Genomic DNA, 22,387 nt, shown 5'->3' with positions numbered 1-22,387 from the left:
AGCTCCACCTCGTACTACTCTGTGGCTCATCAGTTTTAACCTTGATTTTACCTGGCACCATAGGTCCTGACACAAAGATATCGAGGACAGATAAGGATCAGAACCTAAATCATTATACTTAAAATTAGGAATCTTCAAAGTTCTTTGAATTTCTTTATGTTAGGTTCCCTAAATCATTTTCTAACCTAAATATAAATATATATATATATATAAATAAATATTGAAAATATATACATATAAATCTGCGTATATATGTAAATATGTTTATATATAGAAAATAGAATACAAAATATATTAATGTAGGTTTTACCTAATCATTTACATTTTCGTGTAAAGTGCAGTGGTTTTACAAGAGCTAACAATTATACTTGAAAGTATTACTAAAAGATTAGCAGAGATGCTACATTATTATGACTGAAGCTATTCTACTTGGCACTGTAGTTTATGTCAGTATACAAAAAATATTTTTACACCACTGCCCAATCTGACTTTAGTGATGAAAAGTCACAAAACAAGTCTACTCTTGACATCTAAAAACCTAGAATAATGTACTTCACTGACTATAAAAAAAGACATTAAAAATCTCTTAGCTAGAATAGTGGTCTTCTGATACCATTAGTTCTGATTTGTGACTTGTTTTGTAAAATTGAAAGGAAAAGTTCACTTTAATGGTCATTGCAGTTTCAGGCACGAGCATTAAGGAAGCTAAATGATTAGAATAAGGAACGATGGCATGTGTCTAGGTTTTGCATTACACTCCATGTTCTATAACTGTATTTGTTTGGTTTATATTTGTCTGGTTTCATCCTGTTAGTGCAATACATGACATTTCCTTGGCAGGTAAAACTTTTCCCCAAATCCATTACACCCCACTTTAATGCAGAGAAATATTGCAGCACTTTCAAATTTAGAAAAAAGTGTTATTCCAAAGCAGGCGGCCAAGATCATAACAATTCATTATACATGAGCATTGATGCGATCTAAGCTGGATGACGGCCAAAACAGCACTTTTAAGAGAGAAAAGACACCTTTGCCTTTTAAAGAGACCATAAATCCAATTGATTAGAGTTAAATGCTTTTATTCTGTGGATACTGACCATTACACCGAGCAGAGTGTAAAATGGGGGAGATAATTTTGAAGGAGTGAAGCACTCAACTAATGTTCACTCTAGATGAAGTCAATATTGGACTGAATGTGTAGATCAGGACAGTGGGTCAGATGGTGGTTTAAAGGCTTTGGAAACATGACGGCGCATATTTTTGGTGAGTTCCAGGCTCCGTAGGGCAAACTGAATGACGTCAAGCCCAAAACATTTCATCATCACTGCTCTCCTCAATTGCACCTGGGGTCAGTCTTGTCCACCCCATACCTTTTTGAGGCGAATTGCAAGGGAAACTCTAACCTCATGTACTCTAAGCATCACCCTTTACAATACTAGACAAAATGATTCCTACAAGCTGGCAAATGTCAGCATGTGGATAGAACCGCAACAGGCTTAACCTTACATGCACTACCTGCACTGTGTTCTCAAATGGAAAAAGAAAGAACAAAGAAAGGCGGCACATGGTGCAACCCAGGATATTCTATCACTGGAGGGGAACAATATTTCTTGGCCATTTGAGAATATCTTTAGTTTCTCTGTTAGGGCTCAGACACGGCTTCCACCCAGAAAATGGTTAGCTTAACACTGACACCAAACGGCTGAAGGTGACACTGGATGGTTTATTGGATGTAATTCAACTATACATATCTTTTAGGCTCAAATTTGTAACAGTTATAAAGATTTGAGTTGACTAGAGAGCACTTTAAATGTAGCATTGGAGACAATAAATACAATGTTCATCATTTTAACAGGGATATAAAGCAGTAAAATCAACACCAAATCACAAGAGTATGAAATTAAAGTACAGTTTAATGCTTTATGGAATTGTGTTTTTATCCCATACTATAAGACACGTCTTGCAATGCCATAGAAATTAATAAATGTGATATAAAAAGACAAGGATGATCAAATCTTATCTCATACTTTTTGATAAAGATACAGTAGTAGTTCATCTTGTTACATCTGGAGAAGTCTCAACGTTGGCTACTTATACTTTCTCTGATGGAAATCATCCCTGTGGTTACTGGGAGAGTTTGTGGAACTTCTGTGTACGTTCCAGATTCCTTCTTTGCAGTAATACATAGATTTATTTCAGGGAATGATAAATGTGTCAGTGCACATATGTGTTCCAGGAAGTGCCTGATGTAGAGCAGTGAGTTGGCTGGGCTGGCCAACAATCTTCATGTAAATGATATTGAAGCCAAACAAGGGTAAGGGTTTCTTAAGTTAACCCAAACAAAAGTGTCTTACACTGTGTAAGAACAAATGGAAGAAGGAGGCCACGGAGATATGATACAGCTAATTCTTTCGTGGGTTTCTGCACTACTGCCAAATCTTATTGGCTTTGTCTGGACGTTAACGTCACCAGTCGTGAATCTTTCAAAATTTAGGAAATTAAACCGAATATTGCACAAGTTGTCTTTCAGGTAAAAGCACTTTCTTTATCCTTCCTCTAGTTCAAAGTATCAAATACTTCTATATTGTATTGCTTTTAATAACACATATTTTCTATAATGCTTAGGGGTTAAAGTCGCTCATCAATGTAATACTTATAGAAAATCTGCTTACATCCCTGTATACCTGTTAAGAGGAGGAAATGATGTGCTGATAATGGCAAAGTGATGAAACTAGGTGCAAGAAATGCACACTCACGTCTGCTTCAAAAGTCCAGTAAAAATCTTATAGCCTCCGCCGGCTGAGGCCATCTCCTAATGAGGTAATGAGACAAAGGAAGCACACACACTTAATGACAGTAAATCATGAGGCGACTTCTGCATTTCCAATCAGGGGTGTTGGTGTAACTTTGCTCTCTACGGCTCTTGTTTAAACTCCATCACGTCTTCTGTCTGCCTCACCGCTCCATCCCCATCCTGCTAGGGCTGGTTTCAATAAGCAGCACATTAAATACTGCCGCTGACAAAGAGAAGGCAGTCAATTCAGGATCCTGCAGTCCAACAAAAATATGTGATTACTGTTTGCAGTAAGTCTCTCAGCAGTCCTTATTGAGTCGAGTATGTGCTGAGGCCTGAGAGTTAGAACAAATGACTCATGTTCTACTGATAGATCCTCTGAGTGAGATTGTGTTTTTAAGGGTGTGTGTCACAACGTGGAATAGGGGGTGATTTATTGGTCAACCCTGGATTGTCCCCTAACTCTGACAGTGCTATATAACGGGGAATGTCAAACCCATAGAATGTTTATAAGAAATTAATGCGACCATCTTCACTACAGGGTATGGTTGCAGGGCAAACCTCTAGAAAGGACTGAAAAGTTAAAAAAAGAAACTCAGTTTATATACAAATTTATGTAAAAATGGCTGTTTCTACCGTGCAATAAAATGTTTGTTTAGATTATTTTGACAATTCTTACATCATATATAGGCTAACTTGTGGGCTAGAGCTTATTTTTATTTAATTATTATTTTTTATTTTATAGTAATAAAATAAAAAAGATCCAAGTCTAGATTGCAATGGCATTTAGAGAAACAGCAAGAAAAAAGGACATTAATGATCTCTGTCAATATCAGAACATCAAGACCTAACCAGACATACAGCACTATTGCTATTTTTTAGGTTTAGCGTTACCATTATGACTTTTTCAAAAGACCAAATGCATATTTTATCTTAAGGACAAACAGAAAGCATCTATTGACTTTTACTTTAAGCATTAGGACAAGGTATTGAAAGTCAAATGGGGACAAAAGAGCAGGTAGGCAGAAAAAGGATTGTCTACTGTGATTGGTATTTTTTTTTTTCTTCCTTTCTCAATGAGAACAGATGAATGAACCTGGTGAGATTCAATGACATTTCAAGATATTTTTAGGCTGAATCAAGGTGTTACCATGAGATGTCTGCCAAGAGGCCTGGCTTTAATTTAAAACTGATTATAGAGAGAAAACATTGCAGTAAAATCTTCCCACATAATGAATATCCATATCCTCAGCAGTAGACCCAGTACAGATGTGTAGGCGTAGATGTGGTAGTGGCAGAAGTCGCAGTAGCAATCGTAGCTGTAGTAGTACAACAATGTGTTAAATAGCAGCTGGGTGATAGAAGATCAGAACAAAACTTGATTAAACAAAATGCGCTCTTTACAAAGGTTAATCGTTGCTTTTCAGTCTAACGTGCACTCGGTCTGTAAAAATATCTTGTGTGATGTTTTACCAAGGAATGCTTCATGGGCAATTACAAGTACAAATTAGTAGGAATTACGAAGTTTTCTGGACTGTGTGGTGTGTTATCTTACTGTATAACTGTATAAACTGACTCACAGCAGGTCCACAGCAGTGTGCATAGCTATGACAGGTATACAGATATATTCTAAAAAACTATACATATACTTTGTGGAAAAAAAAAACTCTTTCAGAAAAATGGATCTCAAAAAAGCCATGAAGCATTTTCACCTTCAGGCTAATCTGATATGCTTATTATCTCCTCACTACAGGACTTCCACCACACATCTACCCATCTGTTCTACAGCTCAGCGCCCTCTCACTCCTGCTTTACAGCAAGTTAATCACAGACTCAATACGAGGCAAACAGGTTGGCTAGAAGAACAAGGAGCACTATTTCTTTCCTCCCGTTTCCTCCGAGATGCCCCGGAGCTAAACACAAATTCCCAACTGCTTCAACAGGAGCTGTACATCCCCCTCTGTATAGGTCTCTAGTAAAAACAGCTTGTACTGCAATGTTCCGTGTTTGCCTGGTGCACAGAGGCTTCATATCAAGTTCTTTCTCTTTTGTGGGAGTTGCAGCGCAGAGCAGGAATCTGGCTCCTTGTTGCTGTGGGAAGAGGAGACACAGAGCTGCAGAGGAAGGTCAGGACCAGACTATGAATAAAGCCAAGCAGAGACAAGAGGGGTTTTCAAGGGAGGTTATTATATATCAAGTGAAAACACATGACATAATTACTGGAAAAAAAATGGATTCAAACTACAGATAAGTTTGGAAATTTTACTGAAGAATGAAGCAACAGAGTGCAACGCAGCAACGAAATGAGAACAAAATGCAGAAACTTTGAACACAGGAACAAAGATGAACTTAATCATCCCCCGATTTGCATGTACGAACAAAATGAACAGCAATAATGACGTAGAGAAGCCAGATGAAAACATACTTGAGTCTTTATTTCTCTGCTACCCAGTGCTCAAGTACTGCAGTACTTATTGTATGTTTAAGAGCACCAGCTTGTCTTTTAGTAAGAGCCATTTTATCAGATTCCACACAATGATAATGAGCTTCTTCACACGGCTTCTCAGGTGGAACGATGATTTCGGACAGTCCATTAACCACTTCACTTACACCTGCTGCTTCTCACCTTCTCTTCACTCCACATGAAACAGGCTTAACCCCTACCTCCACTCAGTCATACACAGCATCTGACACACTATGGTGCGAAAAAAAAAAAATAGAACAAAAAAATCGCACCATGTACCCCACACATCTGGTGCTACTTGCCCATTGCCCTCAAAGGAGAAAAGAGAAGAAAAGAAAATCACATATGTTTTTTTATGGCCACAGGCACAATCACGCTTTTCCCCGACACCCTTACAAGAGGTCCTTAAATCATTTGGCACTGCTGAAGCCCTAATCCAGAGACAGTGTGACAGGTAATGTATTTCTAAGCAGTAGTGCATTTATATTCAGGCTCTTAGGCTGTTAATGTTTCACATTAGCGAAGGAATGACAGGTGGTGGGTGGTCAGGAAATAAATGGCCAGGGTTGGCCTTCGCAAAGCCAGCCTGTGTCGGGACAAAGGAGGCGCAGGAGCAGGGTAAATACTGCATTTTTAAAACTGGACAACCAAGGCCTTAGAAATTACCTGCGGACATTCCACCCTGGAGGTGTCTACGAGGCTGGTGCAGAGCCACTGGTGAAACATAGACTTTATTAGGGACAGGGAGTATCAATAACACCAAGAAACACATTTGTTTTGCTGGATTTTGATTAAAATTTTCTACTACCAGCATCTGATGCCAACTTTTTAATTATTAACTAAACACTCTCAGCTAACATATTAATAAGGGTCTCAAATTACATTAGTCTGGGTCTGTTCAAGACTAATAAGCATTATTATTATTTATCAAACCAAATGTGCTCTTTATTAGTCACTTAGTGTACATGGTCTGCCTGAATTTCTGTATTATTGAACCAATCTGTACAGCATTAATACAGATGCATCCAGTTTTATAACTTCTCTTTACTTCATTTGACACGTCAATTTGGCACAGTCTTGGCTTTGATTGTGCAGAAAATAAGGAGAATTTGCTCTAAAAGCCATAAAATGATGATTATCAAACGTCTGTTTCACTGCCAGGTTTAAACTCGTCTTGAACCGTCTAATTAGATCCAGTCTGTGCTGTAGAGATACCAGAGCCGAGCTTTGGTAGGGCGATAAGCACAAAATTAACAATACGAGACCAGAACCACAAATGTAAATGTACTAAAAAAATAACTTTAAATAAACTAAATAAATTAAAATAAACTCCATGTAACAAGACTATGTCTTCAATGTACAATATGGGCCAGAATTTCAACAGAACAAGTGTCTGAAGTGTTAAATGTATGGAGGACAGTATTTTGCACGTTTAGAGGACATTAATACTGTTAATACCCGTTTTTGAAAGTTTGTCATTTTAAGTCATATTTCTTAAAATATGTATCTGAAATCAATAACAGCAAATGTCATTGCACTGCACTGCTGGGATTGGCAATCACAGTGAAATATATTCTACTGTATTCTATTCTACATTTTTTCTGCTTTTATTTTTTCAGTTCCTTGGGATAAACAAAAGTCCCAGTTCCCTCTAAAGAAAGGAAAAGTACATACATAAACTGCAAAATGAATGTGGCTGGATCATTGTATTTTCACCTTAATAAACCACAGCGATGGGAGACACGGGGAGAGAGCATGACGGTTAAAATCATAGCTGAAATGTCATCTTTGTCCTGACCCTCTGTTCACACCTCCCACTGACTAATCCAGCTCCAGGCTTCTGGTTTCCATATTAATACTCTAATACGCAAAAAATCCTGAGCCTGCACTTTGAAAAAAACTAAAAGATGCCATACATGGTGTCAATGTGTGCATGAGACACAGGAAACTGAAAAGAGAGAAAATGATCATGTACAGTAGAGGTCTGTGACCAGGTCATGTGGTGAGACCCTATACACACTCTAAGACTTTATTTATTATTAGCTTATTTTATATTTTAATTCATTATTTGACTCTTTTTTGAAGGCTATTCATTGCAATAATAAAAAGTGGTTTTGATCCAGTCTGGCCAGTGGGCACCTGTAGGTGCTGTATATTTTGAATGAGGTTCCCAGTACATGGCAGGGCGGCTACACAACGTCAAGTTATGTACGGATCTGTGTGTATGTAAGTGAACACTAGTGTGAGATTTGTGTGACAGCCAGGGAAATTATGTCCAGCTCAACCTATTCCATCAGCAGGCATCACTTCTGGACGGCAAAGGACTACACCCCACCCCCAACACTTGCCCCGCCAAGAGTCACTCAGATGAGGCCAGACAGCTAATCCTAAATAGGCTTTTTCAATCACTCAAACCGACGGTGCTTCTGACAGCCGTCACATCTACTCCCACTGGCACATTATGCATGTAGTGTGTCTGTCCGATCAGTACTGAGCGTTAAATTATTTCTAATGTAAAGCAGAACCGTAGAGTGTTCAGTGAGTGGGTAATAGAGCAGCAGGCTGGTGCGATAACACAGTTAGCACAGCATGTTAATAACAGTACCTGAGTCTAACGTTCTTTCCCTTCCATAAAAAAACATATTCATTTCCCTGTGGGGCTGCACATTGGATAAAAAGGCAGAATATTTTATTTAACACTTTAATCTACAAACATTTTTGTTTTATTGGTAAATTAGATGAATGTAATATCGTAGGCATTCATAAAAATATTACATTATCATTACTTTCAAATGAAAGTGATTTTTTGTTTTATTTTTGAGGCCAAAATGCTAAATATGATAAAACAATATCAACTGGGTTAATTTTTCTCAGAAACATGCAGTTGACAAGTTGATGTTTGAATTTGTTTATTTAATAAACTAAACTGAGGCTATGCCAAAAAAAAAATAACCATTTGAAAAATGTATTTTCAGTAGCTAAATATAGGGCTCACGGCTATCATTGGATCAGAGACTCCGACTGGTTTTGTATTTATAGTAGGTGTGTGAAACCAAAGACCAAATCTGTGGTGACTTTAGTGATGTTCACGTTTGCTTGTATTATCTGCACATGAAAAACCAATTTGGATGGTATGAATGATAACATTCTTCATGTTTAACCCTATCGCATGACATTCGTTTCATTTACTGCTCTCAGCTGGATCGCTATTGATGGGTTTCACAGGCACAGCAGGTCTCCGGAGATTCTCTATGGATTTTCCAGCTGCCCTCAGATATTAGCCGTTGTGCTTTCTACCCAAAAGTACTTGCTGGAGGAAAAGCATGGAAAATAGTCATCATTTCATGAAGCTGGCTCCTGTTTGGAAGGCTATTTTCCCTCATGACTCCATTGTTATTCCAATGTAGTAGATGCTTTGGGCTCTCTTTATTTATTTTCAAATTTATAGATATATGAACTGTAAAAATGTTTCAAATATTTCTTTTACTTATTGCCAGCAATTAAAATAAATAGTGAAGTAAAGGAATAAAGAGGGTAAGGAATGTATTCAGCTCCAACAGCAGGCTCTCTTCCCAGACAAGTGGTTTTGTGAATTAAGATGAACAGTCTGAGCCCAAAAGTTCCATCTATTACCAGGTTTTATTGCGTATGAAATCACAGCAATGAAGTGTCCATTAATAAGTCTCCATAATCACAATGCTGAATCCCTGGTCTGTGCTGAGTCCAGTCTATTGATTTTGAAGGCATATGCTGAAGTTGACTGATGTAATTGTCACGAGGTTGGATAAATAAAATCCCCACTTTCAATCAATTAAAATTATGGCTCTTTTCAAATTAAAATATAATGTGACAATAAAACCAGAGCAAGGTTCAGTCTCCTTCTGACCAAGAATGAATCACATGTCACAGGTCACAAATTCTGTTAATCACAGCATATTTTGTAGCTTAATTTCTTTTCTAGGTTTATTTCACCTGTCTGTCCAGATATGTTAAATACTGTGCTCAACATAAGGCCCTTTTCCTTTCAAGTTCTTCAACAGCAACATTGGTGGCTGGTAATTCTGTTGCATTCTTTTTACCATGGGAATAAGTGAAAATCCCAGACAACAGCGATGACTCCATAGTTGATTAACAACTGACAATATAGCTACAAAACTGGGGTGAAATGTCTCGTGTTCGTTTCCTGCCATCAACACACACTGCAGCCTTGTCTTAACTAAACTGCATGCCTCTGTGTGTGTGTGTAAAAATTCTAGGTTACCAATGAGAAAAATCTGGTATAAAAAACATGTCTCCTAAGAAAGTCTGACAGTTAAACAACTTTGCCATGATCCCGAAACACTACTGTTTCAGTCTGACAACCCTTCCATTTATTTTGTTCACTGCATTTATGTCATGGGAAAAAGCAGTGTGGATAACAGGAACCATCGTTCTGTGAAATACAATTTAACTGCTGTGTGACAGCAACAAAAAATAATGATAGGGCATTGGAGTTGATTCATCGTGTTAAACAACATCTATACGTTAGGAACTCCACAAACGGGATTTACAACAGAGCTGTACATTAGAAACAGGACGTGAGGTTTTTAAAAGAAAGCACTGCGGTCATGTAATGATAAATCTGACCAATTAAGCAGGATTTTCATTCAATATAATTGAAATTTTGTCCACATTGTCCAATACTTATAGGTGCAAAAACTTTCCAAGACTGATGTTTTCAAATACCTCAGATTTTATTTATAATTTTTGTTTCATAGATGGAGTCAAGCTAAGCAATAGAAGATATTTAGAATTATAAACTTTTCTTAAGACATACCCAGTAACTCTGCAAATGCACAAACATGTCTTTCTTTTATTAACTGCCCAGGTCACATGAAGAATCTCATTAGGATCACAGCACACTCCTTGGTAAAAAAAAATTAACTCTGGTATCTTCAGCAATTCCCAGAAGATTCTTCCTTCCCTGTAAGCTGGAGTGAAATAACACCCTTAGTGCTGACAATTAACCATCGTGCCCTTGCAGTTCTCCCTAATTTGACATCAGGTGATTATACGCTAATGCATTTACTGTGCGCTGCCTCTCTGCTGACCCCTGCCTCTGGGAATGCTCACCTCTAAATCCTCTTTACTTCATTCTTTTCAGGTTTGCTTTAGCTCTAGAGTCAGCCATAGAAAAATTCTATGTATGTGTTTGCTTTTTAGTTAAAAATATAAATAAGTAAAAGACTAAAAGTTAAAAGGGATCCATTATGTGGGCATATAACCACACCATATGTTTTCCCATATAATCACTCTACAAAGAACACATCATTAAATGTCATTGATTAGCTTTGCTCTTTCTAGTCCCTAGAAGTCGTATATTTTCCATCAGCTGTTGTTTTTCAAAATAGCTAACAACACTGCATGAGAAACAATGTGTACCACATTTTTTTCTCCATTCATTTATGTATATATAGCCTTTTGTTGATTCAAAGATAATTTTTTTGTTAATTTCACACACAAAAGCATAACAAAACATAAAATTAGAAGCCTGTAGTGGCTTACACAATAAGAACACACCAAGGGAATATATAAAAATAAACAAAATATACCCCTTGTAGTTGTACATAGCATATAAAAAAATCAGATTAGGGAAGACAAATAAAAAATCCATCCATCCATCCATCCATTTTCATCCGCTTATCCGTTACCGGGTCGCGGGGGCAGCAGTCGCCACCCAAATCACACTGCACCGTACCAACCCCCCTGAACCTTCCTGCGGGTGGTGAGTCCACTGGAAGGTACCAACCGCCCTAACCGGGATTCGATCTTGCCCAGGAGGTGAACCCTGGGGTTCCACACCAATGACAGAGACATTGCCTCTGGGCCAAAGCGCCACCAAATAAAAAATACAACCAATAAAAACAAGACAACAACAAGATTACCAATATCTAGATCTTCAACTGCCCCATGTTGTCTGTAGGGACTCCAACACCTTGTGTTCCCTGAACAAACTATAAAGAACAGCACACGTGAAAGTCAATGGATACAGTATATAGATTCAAATGTACTGCTTCTGATATTGATGACAATGAAAATATAACACATATTAGCCAGCATAATGCTTATATGTGCTTGTATGCAGGCATAAGAAGATAATCCTAAAACAGAGAGGTGGGGGGGGGGGTCACCACTACAGGACAACAGTCATCAATTGTGAAAGAGAAGAGCGTGGTTGCCCATATACTAATCAGATGGAACACGTCTGGTATCTGGCAGCACCTCAGCTGCGACGCTGTCTCTGTCTGTCCAAGTGAGACCGATAGACCTGTTAGGGTCGAACAGCAGGGGACGGGGCTTTCTGTATGATGTGTCTCCATGGTGGCTATAAGCTGAGATAGTGCTGCCCTGCTCCAGCTGCAGGGTGAAAGAAGAATGACCTCAAATGTGCTAGTGGCTCTTTGTGGCAAGAAAAATATAATACACACATCACCGAGCACACAATAGTAAAGAAAAACATATCAGTGGGCACTGTTGAAGACTGCGCAGGCAGTTTTCGACAGAGGAGGTAGAGGGGGAGGGGGTCCTGCCGTTGATGAGCCTTAGTGGACAGACGGTGTGGGCCAGTGAGAAAGAATAGGCGAGGGGGAGACAGCGAGCGGCCAAAAATAAAAGAAAAACAAAGGGCAGATGTCACATGGGTCCAGAGTCGCTGATAGATGTGATGTGCAGCCTGGCGCAAAGGAAGCAAAGCAGGTAGAAAAGGCTTCCCTTTGTTATGCAGATGACGACGCAATCAGCCACGCTTTGTCTCGCCCCGATGGGCTCTGCTCCCGGGGACATTGAGAGCGAGACACTAATCCGGTGGGTTTGTGTTGTCCGGGCCGTGCACATAATGGCAGTGTCACAGTACCTGGGGTGTGTGTGGTTTGGGGCTCTCTGAAACAAGGTCTGACCTCTCTCAGGGAACACTCTCTCTTCTCCTCCTCCTCAATTCTGGTTGTTTTCTTCCTGCATCTTAGCTCATTGGCTGGCTCAGCTAGCTTGAATATTGCAAGTGCCATATAATTGATTTGTATTTCACAACGTTGACCTGAAGAATGTCAACAGGGTTTACGTACGTCAGTGTATGTATGATCTTTACATCCAAGTCTTTCAGGTTTTTCAGTCTTGCCCCTACTTCAAAGACAAGATGATGCAAACAATGGAAATGCACAAATTAAATAAACTGATACCACTTTATGTTAATGAATTGTTAGAGATAAGTGCAGGAGAAATTCAAAAGACAATTAGCCTTAGACATTGGAGGGAATATTTGATTATGAATATTAACACATTGCTGGTATAATACCAGAAAAGTACATCTCCCAATGCGTTGGGATTAATCAGGATTTCAACAAATATGACTTAACAAGAGAAGGAACACTGGCAATTAGCAAAGACTAATTAATACCGCAAGCCAAGAGAACATCCTTGATCTAGATTCCAATGTGAAACACCAGAGGTTACAAACAGGGGAGCAAGTTTGTGCTATCACTAATTTGTCTAATGTCATTTTCTCTTGTTAAAAGAAACTTGTGCAAATTTTATTCAATTCAATTTTAATATACATGCTGAGGGCTATAAACACTAACCAAGATGCAGATTTCATCTGTTAAATTAGAATCACTCCACAAACCTGAACTAGGAAACCAACATTCTGTAGGACAGAAACATTTTTTTCTGATTTTCTTTACCATTTCACCAAACCTACCTTTCCTTATCTACATCACATGAAGCACTCTGTCATGACTGTCCATTGTGAACTGTTCTGTGATAACTTTTATTGTTCAATCTCTATGCTTTGACACCTGCAACAAAACATGACTAATCAATACTTATCCATGGAGAAAGAGAGGTGTTAAAAGACACTTACTTTAAAAAAATAAAAAAGAAGAACTTTAATGCGACAATCCATTTTCATTTTGCTGCCTAGAACTGCATTTGAATTGAAAATTATACTGAGAATTGTCATTTTCCAGGTTCTGGCAAAGTGCCTGCTTAAGTACAGTGAGCTGAAATGGACAGGCAGTCACCTCAGGTTGAACACTTGTTGCTCTCACCATCTGTCATGCTCTCTGCTAGGCTTTTGTACGGAGGTAAAGAGTAAAGGATGGAGACACAGATGTGTTTAGAAATCCATCAGTGGTGCTTTAATTCAGGATTGCACTTAGGTTGGGTGAAGACCCAAACAACATAACTTCACTGATCACCTTTTCTGATATGCCAAAACAGCGATTTTAATGGATCCATGGTTAAGATGTGCTTTTAGCGCCCTCTACTCATCCATTTTAAACAGTGCCTGTTGATTTTAGTGTTTATTTATATTTAAACCCTGTCACACCATGAATTGAAACCTTCCAAACCAAAAGATACTTGATGTTTGGATTAAAGGTTACAGCAAAAGCAATATCTTTAAAAATGCTGCCTTTTGTTTCTGTTAACATAATCTCCTGCTGTGTGTACTAGACTGTAGGATTTGTGGTCATGTGAAGATAAACAGCAACAATTAAACAGCACCAAATCTTTCACCGATCCAATTCAGACCTGTAGAGTGTAAAAGTATCAATATTCTAATTTATTTACTCAATAAAAGGCAATCAGTATAACTTCCAGTATTGAATGAGCTCCAAATGCAACCCACACATTTACAGTTCTGCTAATGAGTTTCCCCAAAGGACTAGCATTTTAGCCAGGCATGTAAAGAGCAGCACTAAGCCTCCACTATGATCACTTTTGTATTGCACACTTGAAATTTGACCCATTTATTACGTTTCCAGCTTTAACCTATAAAAATGCCATTTCAAATCCATTAATGTAACGTCTTAAAACCACAATACTATGAAAACTCAAGTCATTCATTCTTGGTCCATCACTGAATTTTGTATTCAGTTTGTCTTATGATATTTTCTTGGACTGTGTTCCTCAAGTTTAAAGCTCTAAGTCCACAGGGCAAATATGTTTGGACTGGAGCAGTCAAAGGCAGAAGAGTACGAAAAGCTGGCTCATGGCAGTGAACCACAGCAGTCATATTTAAGGAGCCCAGAGCACGGAAACAGTGTCAAACACATCATGTTCTGAACCAAATCTGGAGCCAAATTGGTCAAACCAACTGCAGTCAACTATTCTGCTATCAGAGCCAGCTGGGACTGAGACGTACAACTTATAAGACTCTCTTTGAAGGAAAAACATTTCCATGTTCAGCTCTTACATAGTAAACTTTGTTTATGCAGAAATAAATTTAATATAAATCTGCTTCTACAGAACATAATAAAAAGGTATTCCGTGCCAGTGTTGGTAACCTTACGCCTGACAAAAGGCCACTAAGATTTCTTAGAAAAGCACCTTAAACTCACCCAAAAGGTGCATATAGATGGATGTCTCTGAAATGTGACACTGCCCTTCAAGTGAAACAACTGGTACCAGGACTAATTTAAATTTTGCATGCAAAGTGACAATGGTCCGGCCCTCGGCAGCATGGATTAGGGCTTGAATAGAGACAGATTCTTTGTGAAAGCCTACTGTGGCGGGTTGGCGTGCAGGCCAACTCCCTGCATCTGCTCATTGGGTGGACTTAGAAAACACTGGATTGTATACGGCCGCTCGTTTTACCTTTATCTAATCCCATTTCTCAAACCGCCTACGTCTGTCTTGAATTACTCCTCCACAAAACATTAAGCTTCCATGTTACACTCACATGTGCACAACAAAAATCCAAAATGATCAAACTTGCATGTGCAAACTTACTAAACCAAGCAGGGTTTTTCAAATTATTACAAAAAAAACTTGCAGTTTACACATTTGATGCAAGAACATGTTGATGTAGGTTTGTTGATTTATGCAGATTTCAGTTAATACAATTACATCAGATATTTTGAAACAACAAAGTGCCCAGTGCCAACTTTCAAATGAGTGGGCTCCAGTTCTCCACAGAGCACTGGAGGAATGCAGCGCATATTGAAATGCAATCAAATCGACGAGACATTTTTAAAGAGTCCACGCTGTGATCACATTCTAATCCACTTCTCCGTCCTCTACTGTGGTTTCTGTCCCATTATGCCTCTTTCAAAGGAAGGGAGAAAAATGTTAAATCAAAGTGATGTATTATCCTCCTAACTACAAAACTAACTTGCAGACAAGTCTAGTATTGCATCATAGCAACAGCAGTCCAACAAGAAAATCTCTCTGAAGGGTTGACATTAAAAAAAAAAGATTAAATGATTTGTCTTGTACATTTTACCTTCCCAGTAATATTTAAGAATACAATTTTATAACTGAGGATTAATGCAAAATGTCCTGCACAGGGAAAATAGTGAGTGCTGTTAGTATTTAGTTGTCAAGAAAAACATAGATGATGATCAATTGTTGAACTAATGATGGGGCAAATCCACAGTGTGTTGTCATAGAAGTGTTTGACAAAGCTAGGGTAATTCTCTTGGCACTTCTACCTCCATTAATTCTTCCAGAAAGAGCCTGTCTATTCCTGTTAACCACACCAACAAGACGTGGCATCAATTGCAGCTTACATTAACACTAAGCAACAATTTAGAGTGAGTTAATATTCCACACGGGAAATTAAATGTCAGTGAAAAACACTAAAATGTCACCAATGAATAAATGCCATTTATACTTGTCCAACAGGGCAACAGTGAATGTGCCGGAGTGAACATGTTATCCAAAAAGACGTCGGAGAAACAAACACGGGCTGATATTATTACATTCAAAATACTGACAAACGTATTGTCGATGCATTTTTGTAAATTTATCACTTTGGCATATATGCATTGCTCAATTAAGGCCTTTTTTTTCCATTATTATTTGATGTGTTCAATGTTCAATGAAAACAAAAATTATATTTCACTAAAACTCAACCAAACTGAAAATCATATTTCTTACTCTCAAAAAAGTTATTTAACTGAAGACTCATAAAAATGTTACTTTTTTTCAGTTACATCTTTATGAAATATGATAAATCGACATGTGAAACTGTCTCTCTATTACACAAAATAGAAGGAAAACACAATGTTGCAGCACAAAACCATAACTTGAAGACTATTTCTTTTGTTGCATTCTTGTGTGTTTTTTTTTTTTTTGTCTTCTTTTTCTGGATTATATCTGCCATGACCTCTTTTCCAACCCATTATATTTTCATACGCAAGTCAGCGTACAAACCCCATTGGACGGTCAGCCTGAGTGATTCACTAAGTAAAACGAAGGGAGGGCTGCACTTCACCGCTCTGGCCACGGGACTGGCTGCGTATACAAACCAGTGAAGCAACAAAGGCCTCAAAAATGCATTTTACTCAGGCAATAAATGGATTTTAGTCTAATGAAATAATAATATCAAAGGCCATGTAGAGTAGCAACTGAGGCACGATAAGCTTTCATTAACTGGCAGCCATGGCCGTGGTCATACATGAACATAGGGAGAAGTAGTGGTTTAATTTATTTAAACAAACTAATTAATCACTATTTTAATACAAATAATAAGCCAAGTGTATATTAAGTGTAAAGGCAATGTGAAATATATTTTCCTGAAAATATATGGTAGTTTCATTGATTCATCTTTGCTTTTATTTACATGGATTGTATACAGATGAGAATTGTTTGCCATAAAAAAGTTCCTTAAAATAACTACTTACATACAAGCTAAATTACATGAATAGTGGGAACTAACAGAGTACTAGAAATTGCTACTACATCTACAAGCATTTCAAATTTCCCCTGATAATTAAGGAAGAGTCAGCTCTTAATACTGCATAATGTATATGCATCTACACTTTAAAGTATAAACACCAGCAGTCAACAGTAGTAGCACTGCATAAACACAAATTTGTCATACTCTGTGCCAGTTCCACATGGGACTTGACAGGTTCTTAAAAATGTATTAACACACTGACAGAATAAAAAGTTTTAAGAAGAAAATGAATATTTATCCCTCTGTCTCTTTTTGTTGTTGCTTTTGTATCACCCTGTGGTTGCCTCGGGTTTCAGTTTCTCCGTAGTTTGTCAGCATTGTCTGTAATTATGAGGTTAGTTTCGAGTGACCAGAGGAAGAAGACACTTTGTTTTCTGTCAGCATCCTCAAAATAACCTGAACACATGGCGAGGACGAGTGGGTTGACACTTTCTACCAGTTTTGGGTCTGCTGTCGCTGACATGGGGTAAGGAGTCAGAATCCCAAAGAGAAATGTGGATACGAATACACACTCACAATGTCTAATGTACACATGTAAAAATTAGGCTGTGCATATATAAAACGTTTATAATAATAACTGTAATCATACTATTTAAATCATTAATATTTAGATTGAAGGGTTAAAAATTGCTTTTATATTTGATAATGTGCAATAACATGAAACAATTTTGTTTTTTTCTGTCAGACTTTAATGCAAACAAACACGAAAGAGACTGTTGTCACTATTCAACCTGCTTCATTGATGATTTTTTTTTTCACATTAAGAAAACAATAGCATGTTTATTTACGTTATTTGTGACATGTGTTTACATTTACCTACTTAATTGGGGGGTTATTTTTTCAACATTTTTATTGCTTTACAACTGTGCCAAGACAGGTCACGGTAGCAGGAGAACATCCACCTGACTGGGACTTTAAACGTTAAATGCTCACCTGCTGTATGGAACCGTGTGGCTCAAAACAACCGCAAATTAATCAACAACTAACGCAAGCCTCGTTTACCTGCGGGAATGCGGGAGCACGTTGTGTCCCTTTATTACCGTCATCATTACTGCAAATATCATCTCACTTTTTAAACCAACTATGACAAAAACCGGAACCGACTAAAATTTACAAAAGTGATTTATTTAGAATTGAGCAGTGTAATTAAAATTGATAAACACCAGCGATGGGCTTTGTTTGAAACTACAAGCCGGTAAAAAGGAGAGAAGATGCGGCTTTAATCGCCGGGGTGAAGACTTTAACCTACCTTCAACTGCTATGACGGACGGTATGGTCCATAATATCCAGAGGATATCCATTATTGGTCACGTCAAGGGCCCAGACATTCAAATAAAATAGGTCCAGAAAGCCATTGACAGCAAAAGCAGCGAGGGGACAGACGGTCCTTCTCCTCCAGTGGAGCGATCCCAGATAACAGAGAACAGCAACTCAAATCTGAACCAAGTTTGGGCGAAACCAACCGACTACAGACGGAGGGGAGATAAATACAGCACAGGAGCTCATCTTTGAACTACGCAGACATATCATTTTACCCGGTCTCGTTTAACACACGTTTGAGGATATTTAGTGGGATTAAAAACTTGGTATTCCAATAATTTTGATTCGTTATCTCCAAAGCGTATTTGTAGCATTTGCGTACCCTTCAATGTCAATTGAGTCTGGCCGGCTGTCAATCACTGAGAGGCGTACACTTCGCTCTGCCTTACCTATCGATAATTAAGTGTTTTGGGACCATGAAGGACATTTATAGAAAATGGAGCCACATAGTCTCGTCTCAAATGGAAATAAATCTTTTTTTTCCTGTTGCAATACTTTTTAGAGACTTCGTTTGTTTGTCTGTCGGGTTGTGGGAGCGTTAACAGGTGACAAACAGTGGAGAAAAGCCAAAGTAAGTTTTTTCTTTCCAAAGGTGAATTGTGGTTTATTTTCACAGTAATTGTTTATTTTTTACGGATTTCACAGCGACACCTTCATGCGTTTTTGGTAAAACAACAAAATTATGTAATATAATACAATAATTTCATTATCTAATATTAACCTTTGGTAATTAGTTCAAACTAAGGTAAAAGTTTTTCTTGGGGGAATACACATGCAGTAAAGGGGTGTGCACAACTATAATACATTCCCAGTTACTCCTACTTTACAATAAATCCATATAACATATAATTATTTAATTCTTATTATATATTGGTAATGGTATCAAAAAGAAAAATGTAATGCAAATATGTATATTTATAAATATATACCCACGTATATATTTTATTATTATTATTTATATATATATAATTTTACCAATATATTTTTCATGCTATTATTGTGGAGTGACAGTATATAGGGGCGTAAATATACAGATGTATTTGTCAAAACATTGTTTTATTTTCTGATTCAGTCAGAAGTTTCACATTGTTTACTTTCCCATTTTTATTTTTATTTTTACCAATTTTATTTTATTTATTTATTTATTTATTTACAAGTGTACCCACAAATTGGTTCTTTCAAGCTTGAACCGCGGACTGAGCCCATAAAGAGAAAAGCATGAAGCAGCAGCCTCGGTTTGCCAGCTTTCTGGATATTACAGTCTGTTTATAGAACTAAACCATGGGGAACTGGCCTTGTGGCTCTGCTTAAGTGCCAATACAGCAATAAATAAGATAAAAATAAATGTATACTTAGTATACTGTTAACATTTTTATGTATTATTTGTCACCTCTGAACACTGAAAAGGTACTGTAAATTTAATGTTTTGAAAATAAAAAACTATGTGACTTCAATTCAAGTCTTACCATTTCAGTATTTGAAAGTGGACAAGCAACTCCTCCTGTTACCACTAGGGCATTTTTTTGCAGGAAGAACAAATTCACTGCTTTTTTCTTTAAAAATAATTACCTAGTCAATGCCTGATAAATACATTTCCTTAATTGAAAATAAACTTTAACTGAAGTAAAGCAACTCAGTGTGAGGGTTGGTTCAATAACAGTAGTCCCCTGAACATTTTTACCCAAAAATAGTTAAAATATACATTTAAAGTGCCCTAGAAGCACATTCAAATGGCCTCAAAAACCATGAAATTACTTCCAAAAAGTTAAACTATATGTTTTTATATGTTGAAACAACCACGTGTTGAGTCTGATGTATGTCAAGCAGTATCACAGTAAAAATGTGTATAATTACATCAAGAAGAAGGGTAGAATTTTTACAAATAACAAATGGCTGACTGATTGTCCAATAGAGCTAAGACAAAAGTTAAAGACAAATCGAGACAAACATCCGTATTAAAATCTGACTTCCTCCTCAAACTTCAACTTTTCTCTCTGAGTATGAATCATCATAAAACTATAACCAGTTGACGTGGTGCTGGCTCTTACTGCTGCAGAACCTCAGAACACGTCACGATTAATCTTTCAGAATTGCTAAAAGAGAGCAGTGTTAGCACTATACTGATTTAACTTGGCACAATGGAGATGGGCTGTAACATTGGCAATCATTTCCCAACAAACAATAAAAAAGGACTCTCCATAAAATATGGGGTTTTAAAATCATAACACAGTCGACTTTTACGGCTGTTTTGCTGCTGTAATGACATTAGTCTTCCCCTCTGCAGGTCAGCAGTTTTTTTTTTTTTATTCATTTAAGAGCTAGTGTTATCCTTCAGCAAAAACTGGTTGTAAAATTTTAATACTTTTTACTTCAGTAGTTGATAATAAATACAAAGATAGATGGCATTATTTTTAGACTGCAGAAATGAGCGAAGTAACAGATGAATGGTAAAGAACAATAAAAATTTCAAATTTGCCAGCCGTGTGTTGAAGCATGGCCGGGGTTGCCTGAGCTGATTGAGACGCTGGAGGAAAATTGAGCGTAGAATAATTTATTTGTCACCGAACATGTCTTTCTCATTAAAATCTCCACTGCTCAGGCTCAGCAGCAGGACTCTGTTGGGTTAAATAAGCCAGGCTGATTTATTTGCCTCCACTGAGTTGGACTTTTATTTATCCGAGGTCACTCGACTGGCTGACTTCAGATCATGTTCAGGTGACTCCAAAACATATGGAAGAAAACAGCGAGGCACTGAGAGAAGCGGCCCATAATGAGTTCCATACAAACTCAGTATTGACTCAAACCAGAGGAGAAGTGAACGATGCCGAAGAAATGATACAAATACTCCTCCAATATTGCCTACAGAGATCCTTCTGTCACGCAATCTCATAATGGCCAAATATTAATAAAATATATATGTAATGCAAAGCAGAGATGTCTGAATGTGGCATAAATCTTTCCATGAGACTCTGGGAGCCACTGAGAGCAACATATGCTCAGTGACGCTACAGTACCAAAACACAGTACTACGGTATTACTGGGTGCAGCAGACCTTAATGCAAACGCAAAAAGTACAACACACACAACAAATTACATCTAAAGTTTCACCGTAATGCACACAAGGCGCAGGAATGAGGGACTGATTTGAATTTGGACGTGCTTGAACAATTTCAGCGTACAGCTTAGGATAGTTATTGGAGTCATGGAGGAGGGACGGGGGGTTCACCTCCATCAGCTGCATAAACCAATGACAGCAGCAGTGTGGAGCTGCATGTCTGATTGAATTTTTCAGTGTGTTGTTAGCGTTCTCAGCTAGTTCAAAAGTAGCATGCATTTGAATTTATTTTTTCAATTATATTTTTAAATTATAGGTTGGAAAAAAGTGTAAAAGTGAAGTGAAAACAGTCTTTCTACTCATCCAAACATGATATGAATTTATAATTCTAAACCCAACTTTTCTATGTTGTTATGATTGTTATGTTGAGTAAAGGAAACTTCTTTCGTCTTATTGTTAGAAGGGACATAAAACAAAATGAATTACAAATGAATTCAAAATGAAACGATAATTTACCTTGCAACATATTTTTATGTTATTTTTCTTCTATGCACTTTCTTTTATTTATTATATTTGTCATTGCATGTTTTTTAAACTCAGCCAAGGTCCTATTATAATAACCTTGTAAAAATTTAAATATATTGACATGGTTTAACTTCAGACTTCTACATTTTAAATAAATAAAATCATACTGGCTTGACTTTAAATTTAAAAAACAATAAACAAAAATAAATACAACATTTTCAAATATTTATTTTTCTGACATTACTCAGAGTTATTTTATTAAGTTATTAAACATGTTTATGCAGGGATTTTTCTAAAATGAAATAAGCGCAAAAGATAAATGCAAAATATTTATTTTAATAAACAACGAAAATGTATCCTTTAACTAGAGCCAGTGCCGTAGGAAAACTATTGTTTTTGGTCAGTGTGAGGGTTGAAATTCCTTTCTAATCTAAGATGTCATTTATCAACACTGCCACCTAGAGTTCAGATGAAGTACAACATTAGTAGGGTTCAACGGGCGTCTAGTACAAT

The 22,387-nt window shown here is 37.3% G+C and overlaps 1 protein-coding gene across 4 annotated transcripts in view; it reads right to left on the bottom strand.

Moving 5' to 3' along the window:
* Positions 1–18,543, bottom strand: part of ephb2b (eph receptor B2b) — a 122,155-nt gene extending 103,612 nt beyond the window's left edge. For 3 of the 4 annotated variants that reach the window (XM_008320750.3, XM_008320751.3, XM_025059984.1), the window contains exon 1: positions 18,224–18,543. In XM_008320750.3, the coding sequence (XP_008318972.1) occupies positions 18,224–18,275 (52 nt within the window). In that variant the 5' untranslated portion in view covers positions 18,276–18,543. The remainder of the gene's footprint in view (positions 1–18,223) is intronic. The other variant, XM_017036729.2, reaches the window with a different exon arrangement.
* Positions 18,544–22,387: the final 3,844 nt, after the last annotated feature.

This window comes from Cynoglossus semilaevis, chromosome 11, assembly GCF_000523025.1.
Source record: "Cynoglossus semilaevis isolate Cse_v1.0 chromosome 11, Cse_v1.0, whole genome shotgun sequence".
Lineage (NCBI taxonomy): Eukaryota > Metazoa > Chordata > Actinopteri > Pleuronectiformes > Cynoglossidae > Cynoglossus > Cynoglossus semilaevis.
This window is presented reverse-complemented; position numbering and strand designations above follow the sequence as displayed.